Source organism: Heterodontus francisci, chromosome 41, assembly GCF_036365525.1.
Source record: "Heterodontus francisci isolate sHetFra1 chromosome 41, sHetFra1.hap1, whole genome shotgun sequence".
Classification (NCBI taxonomy): Eukaryota; Metazoa; Chordata; class Chondrichthyes; order Heterodontiformes; family Heterodontidae; genus Heterodontus; species Heterodontus francisci.
In genome coordinates this window covers 32,403,154-32,410,293 of record NC_090411.1, presented here as the reverse complement: position 1 = coordinate 32,410,293, position 7,140 = coordinate 32,403,154, and the positions used below count along the sequence as shown (strand labels likewise).

Sequence of the window (7,140 nt, the reverse complement as noted above, 5' to 3'; positions counted from 1 at the left end):
CAGTTTGGTACTGAGGACAGGGTTGACTTGAACCTGAACAGGGAGCAGAAAAATAGCAGGTGTATCAGCAGTGGAGGGGTATTAAACAGAGGGGCTGAAGGGTTTCCGGGTGCATTGGGGAGTAGGTTAGGTGGTAATCGGATGTGAGGATTGAAATTCACACACACTCACACTCATTCTTACACTAACACTTTCATACATAGTCACTCGCACATTCAGTCACTTCCATATACACCCTCTCACTCTCTCAATGAGCTGGTATCGGTTCTTTACCCGAATTGTCTCTTTAAACAGCAGACGGGCTCAATTTACAACAAATAAACTTATTCTTTATTGCTTTGTACAATTATAAACTAGAAGAGAGTAGATGTATATCCAATCACATGGTTCAACGGAGCCATCCTGTGGGGCCTGAAACCAATCCGAATGAAACATCTCTCGCCTTCCAAATGGATTTCAGTCAATAAAATACAATAACTGCGTGCACAAATCAGAATTAGAATCACAATCATACAAAAAATTACAATTATTACATTCAAACACGTGGATCATCGCCACGTGTCACATGATTGTTGGATGTAGTTTTGGTGAGAATGGCTGGAATTCATTGTCAGCAGAGGGGATGATTTGGAACCATCCATCGTCTGGGTCACTCTCTCCATCAGGATCCCTTTTATAAAAGGGAGTCCACACTATCAGAATTCATCTTAAAAATCTAAACATTTCATTGCAGTGGGAAAGATGGTAACAACTGAGATTTTAGAGGCAGTGCATGGGGTTCAATAAACACTCTACTGGCCACCTCCCATTGCCCCAGTGTGACATGTTTCCATTTCCCACGCTGACACCTCTGGCCCCTCCAAGTCAGATTTCCAGTATAGTGCCAGCTGGGAGCAGAGCCTGGGATGGATTGGGGCCCAGCGAGAGGACAGTGGGGTAAGGTTCGCCTTAGGTTTGCAATGCAAAACATACAATGGCAAATCAGCAGCCTGTTCTACAATGTGCCCAGTTGAAGTCATAGAGTCATAATGGCACAGAGTGCACGCCGACTCGCTGCAGAGCAATCCAGTCAGTCCCATCCCCCCTCCACCCCCGTAGCCCTGCAAGTTGATTTTCTTCAAGGGCCCTCCAATTTCCTTTTGAAATCATTGATTGTCTCTGCTTCCACCACCCTCGTAGGCAGCGAGTTTCAGGTCATTACCGCCCACTGTGCAAACGAGTTCTTCCTCACATCCCCCCTGTATCTCTTGCCTAAAACCTTGAATCTGTTGGGCAGGGTATAAAACTGACAGCCAATTTGTTGACACTTGTTTGCATTACAAGACAAATTTCACACCCAGTGCCACTGAAGTCTGCACAACATTATTCATTTTAATTGTTTGATTTGAAGTATCCCCCTACTCTTGAAGGGATGCTCAAGGTAATGTTCCTTTTACCTCATTTCTAAGCTCCCTCCCTTTAGCATCACAGGGTTCAGACAATTGATCCTCCGCCACTCCAATGGGCTCCAGCACTGACCCTGACCTTTGTCGCGCTCAATCAAACCAGGGGACTGGCTGGCTCACTGCAGATGAAGGAGAACACTTTGAGGTGAATCTTTGCCTGTAAATCTCTGTTGTAAACCTCAGGACCATTCAGGGATTCTGTCATCCCAGTAATGCAGTGTAAAGTGCTTTTGTGAAAATAAAGAGGCTGCTTCTTGGTGAGAGGATAGTGCTGGGGGGTGGGTACAGGGGGACACGGGGTTCACTCCAGCAGAAACTCTTCACAAACAACCTTTGGAATGTACTGAACAGAAATATGGAATCCCACGAGGTCTGGAGACACGGAGACAGTGGGACAGTCAGTGGGACACACACGGAGACAGTGGGACAGTCAATGGGATGCACATGGAGGCAGTGGGACAGTCAGTGGGATGCACATGGAGGCAGTGGGACACACACAGGCAGTGGGACAGTCAGTGGGACCCACACGGAGACAGTGGGAGTCAGTGGGACCCACACGGAGACAGTGGGACAGTAAGTGGGACCCACACGGAGACAGTGGGACAGTCAGTGGGATGCAGATGGAGGCAGTGGGACACACACGGAGACAGTGGGACAGTCAGTGGGATGCACATGGAGGCAGTGGGACACACACAGGCAGTGGGACAGTCAGTGGGACACACATGGAGACAGTGGGACAGTAAGTGGGACCCACACTGAGACAGTGGGACACACATGGAGACAGTGGGACAGTCAGTGGGACCCACACGGAGACAGTGGGACACACACTGAGACAGTGGGAGAGTCAGTGGGACACACATGGAGACAGTGGGACACACACTGAGACAGTGGGACAGTCAGTGGGACACACATGGAGACAGTGGGACACACACTGAGACAGTGGGACAGTCAGTGGGACACACATGGAGACAGTGGGACACACATTGAGACAGTGGGACAGTCAGTGGGACACACATGGAGACAGTGGGACAGTCAGTGGGATCCACACGGAGACAGTGGGACACACACGGAGACAGTGGGACAGTCAGTGGGACACACATGGAGACAGTGGGACAGTCAGTGAGATACACATGGAGACAGTGGGACACACACAGAGACAGTGGGACAGTAAGTGGGACCCACACTGAGACAGTGGGACACACACGGAGACAAAGGGACAGTAAGTGGGACCCACGCGGAGACAGTGGGACAGTAAGTGGGACCCACGCGGAGACAGTGGGACAGTAAGTCGGACCCACACGGAGACAGTGGGACCCACGCGGAGACAGTGGGACAGTAAGTGGGACCCACACGGAGACAGTGGGACCCACGCGGAGACAGTGGGACAGTAAGTGGGACCCACGCGGAGACAGTGGGACAGTAAGTCGGACCCACACGGAGACAGTGGGACCCACGCGGAGACAGTGGGACAGTAAGTGGGACCCACGCGGAGACAGTGGGACAGTAAGTCGGACCCACACGGAGACAGTGGGACCCACGCGGAGACAGTGGGACAGTAAGTGGGACCCACGCGGAGACAGTGGGACAGTAAGTCGGACCCACACGGAGACAGTGGGACCCACGCGGAGACAGTGGGACAGTAAGTGGGACCCACACGGAGACAGTGGGACTCACAAGGAGACAGTGGGACATTAAGTGGGACCCACGCGGAGACAGTGGGACAGTCACTGGGATGCACACGGAGACAGTGGGACACACGCGGAGACAGTGGGACCCACGCGGAGACAGTGGGACAGTCAGTGGGATGCACACGGAGACAGTGGGACACACACGGAGACAGTGGGACACAGACAGACAGAATTTGTATATGGTGAAATGGAGAGATTTCGACATGGAGACATAAATAGAGACATGGAATGATGGAGCCTGAGTAATCACAGGACATGCTGCAGAGGATTGCACATTGCTGATACTGGATTAATTCTGGGCTGATACCCACAGCCTTTGCAGGACCCGAGAATTTGGATGCAGAATGAAGGCACACATACAGTTTGAGACATATTCCATTCCTGTATCCATGGCAACACAGCAGCAGGGAGTGGTGTTGGAACTGACTAATAGTGATGTCTGTCTGCAGAATTGATGACACTAACGTTCTCATAGATGAGGTCCTGCTGATTCTCATAGATGGGCTCCTCAGACTGGCTCGATTGGATTGTATCCAGCATGCACTGGTGCAGAAAGACATACTGAAGCTAAAGAGCAGAAAATGGAGAACAGAGATGGAATGGTTACACACTGCGAAATGACACAGAGACATCCATATTGAAAGTAAATCTTGTGGTTATGTAAATGAGGAGTTCTTTGGCCCTGTTGTCATCAAACACTCCCAGGACAGGTACAGCACGGGGGTTAGATACAGGCCATGTGAGCCGCATGGAAGATGGCAGGATCCCCAAAGACACATTGTACAGCGAGCTCGCCACTGGTATCAGACCCACCGGCCGTCCATGTCTCCGTTATAAAGACGTCTGCAAACGCGACATGAAATCGTGTGACATTGATCACAAGTCGTGGGAGTCAGTTGCCAGCATTCGCCAGAGCTGGCGGGCAGCCATAAAGACAGGGCTAAATTGTGGCGAGTCGAAGAGACTTAGTAGTTGGCAGGAAAAAAGACAGAGGCGCAAGGGGAGAGCCAACTGTGCAACAGCCCCAACAAACAAATTTCTCTGCAGCACCTGTGGAAGAGCCTGTCACTCCAGAATTGGCCTTTATAGCCACTCCAGGCGCTGCTTCACAAACCACTGACCACCTCCAGGCGCGTATCCATTGTCTCTCGAGATAAGGAGGCCCAAAAGAAAGAAAAGCTCCCTCTACACTGTCCCCATCAAAAACTCCCAGGACAGGTACAGCAAGGGGTTAGATACAGAGTAAAGCTCCCTCTGCACTGTCCACATCAAACACTCCCCAGGACAGGTACAGCACTGGGATTGGCTGCTCTCTAATTTGGGAGCCTGAGTGCATCAACGAGGTGCAGCTGACTGTTGCTGTGTGCACAGGTTGGAGGCTGCAGGCTGCTGCAAGAGGGAGAGACTGAGACTGAAAGAAGGGTTTTTCCACATTTTCAACAAAGGAAGGAAGGCAGAGAAATGGAAGCTCTTTTGTGAGTTTGTTTTGTACTGAAAGTCTTTTTCATTGATTGTTGGGGGTGGGGAAAGAAGAGACCTGAAGACCTTGGGTGGGGCTGTATTGTTCAATAGGGAGCTCCTGTGTTTAACATCTTTGGATAGGGAGCTCCCTCCCCACCCCAACTACTAAGCCTGGGACAGCTGGAGCTGCCCAGGTGAAGAGACTTATTATCTGAACATCAAAGGAGGCGTGTGCCTGGGCAGCTTACAGCTGACCCAGGTGAAGACATCACCCCACCCTTCCAACTGGAAGACCAGCTACAAGACTTGTGCAATACTAACAAAGACTGATTCCTCTTGGCCTTCCTCTCCCTCAGCCTCTTCCCCTGTGCTACATCCTTTAAGTGTTACATTTTTGATTTATTGTATTTGCTCTTTTCTTTTTTTTCGCTCTCAACAAAGTGCTTGTAACTCTTCTACCCCATGACTTCTCAGTCCTCTCCGGTGGCGGGGCCCTCCTATGCTGCAGCAGCTGCGACAGCTGCTCCTGTGGCCCCGTCACCATTTAAAATCTTAACATCAAAGCATGGGGTGAAGAGTTACACCCATCCTAATATGACTATTGAGGCTTGTGTTAAGGCAATGGCCGTGGTTGTCGGCCCCTCGGCCATTGTTGCAGCCTCAAAGATGTATGGGAAGGCTGTGTTCTTCCTAAAGGCCGAGCGGGCTGTGTCCCTCGCCCTAAGTATGGAGCTCACAGTGGGTGGGATTTTCCTGCCAGTGGACCCTCTGGGGGCCACTGCACATCGGGTAACCTTGTCGAACGTCCCACCCTTCATTCCTGATGAGCTCCTCCTCCCCCACCTACACCATCTGGGGGAGGTGAGGTCAGGGATCACCCCAGTCCCGCTCGGTCTTCGGGAGCACAGCCTCCGACATGTCTACTCCTTCCGCCGCCAGCTATTCATGCAGCTGGCGCGGGAGGAGGTCTTGGAGGGCCACTTCAGTATAGAGTTTCAGGGGACGGCCTACCGCGTCTTCTGGACCTCGGATGGAGCGCGGTACCACGTCTGCAAGGGGGTGGGGCATGTTCGTAAGAACTGCCCCAACCTCCCGGCCGCCAGCTCCACCTCGGCAGCCCAGAGTGGTTCCACAGCACCTCCTCCCACTCCCCCCGCAGATCCAACAGACACCGCTCAGTCGGTTCCGGAGGCTGTGGTTTTCACTGCCTCTGGCGGGGAGGGGAGCGTCCGTCCGAGCGGAAGGAAGCCGCGGGGAAAAAAGAAACATCGTGAGGCGCGTCCCCTGGACACTTTGACTCAACCCGAGCCTGAGCTCAGCCCAAAGCCCATTCCCATGGAATCCACCTGTCCCAGGGCTGGGCTCAGGCCCAGGGTGACTAAAAAAGGAAAAAAGGGTGCGGAGGCGGAGGCCTCTGATGACATGGAGGTCTCTGAGTCTCCGCGCCCAAGTGCGAAAAAGAGGAGAAGGCACCCCTCCACAGAAATAACACAGGGCCCTGAGGTGCAGGGCCCATCTGTTGGAGGGGAGCTGCCTCCTGTTTCTGGTCCTCAGGTTCCCCCTACCGCCACCACCAAGGCTGCAAAGTCCGGGCAGGAGCACTCTATTCCTCAGGATGGAGGGGAGGGGATGGCCCCGGTACGTGAGGCCCCTCCTAGAGGAGTAAGTGGGGCCCTGCTTGTGGTGGGGGAGCCTGGGGAAACCGCCCATTCCGCCACTGCTACTGGGTCGGGTGCCCTGAATGAAGGGGAGGGCGAGGCCCCAGAGGGTCGGGCCTCCCAGCCGGAGTCCACCACCAACCAGGAGACACCCGACCCAGTTATAACTGAGAATGCTGCCCCATCTGCTGGGCCTGTGGGTGCTGGCGGAGTGGGAGATGGCCTCCTCTCGCCGCCTCCAGTCTCGGCTCCGGCTGGTTTCCCGGAGTCCGGAACTTCTGTCTCCCCTGGACCACTCGTTGGCCTGGGGATGGAGGTGGAGGGGGGTCCTGAACTGCTGGTGCCTACAGGCTCCAGTTTCACAATAGAACCCAGAGAGGACTCCTCCGCCATCGATCCTGGGGGTGGGATCGTGACGGAGGCGGGACCAGCTGGCGCGGCCGGGACGTCCGCCCCAGTGTGTGGTGGATGTGTCGGCCGCTGGCGGTGACGACCCGGAGGAGGATGGGGATTCGGTGCGGGGCACGGAGGATGATCTTGATTCCATCGCCAGTGAGGTGGTGGAGTCCCTCGTGCCTCCCACCGAATCTCCTCTCATCCCCACGGCGGAACTCCGGGATTTCCTCGCGGCTTGCAGAGGTTGCCGCAATAAAGTTCAGCTGGCCCTCGACCGTTGGTCGAATCTGGCGCTGATCATCCAGTCCGTCCGTGCCGCCCTTAAGATAGCGGGCAAGCGCGCGGACGTGAAACTGGTTGAGAGGCGCCGTTTTAATGTGTTCCTCAATGGGTTGCTGGGGGAGTGGAGGGCCAGGTGCACTTCCACTCCCTCCTCACAGTGAGGTGTTGGTGACGGGTTTTAAGTACCTTTGACATGAAGATAACCATAGC

General features: G+C 53.8%; 1 protein-coding gene across 1 annotated transcript in view; it reads right to left on the bottom strand.

Annotated features, from left to right (window-relative positions):
• Positions 1-313: 313 nt before the first annotated feature.
• The window catches only part of LOC137353442 (receptor-type tyrosine-protein phosphatase H-like), a 65,130-nt gene continuing 58,303 nt past the window's right edge, over positions 314-7,140 (bottom strand). The window contains exon 21 of the mRNA XM_068019735.1: positions 314-3,700. Within this exon, the coding sequence (XP_067875836.1) occupies positions 3,560-3,700 (141 nt within the window). The 3' untranslated portion in view covers positions 314-3,559. The remainder of the gene's footprint in view (positions 3,701-7,140) is intronic.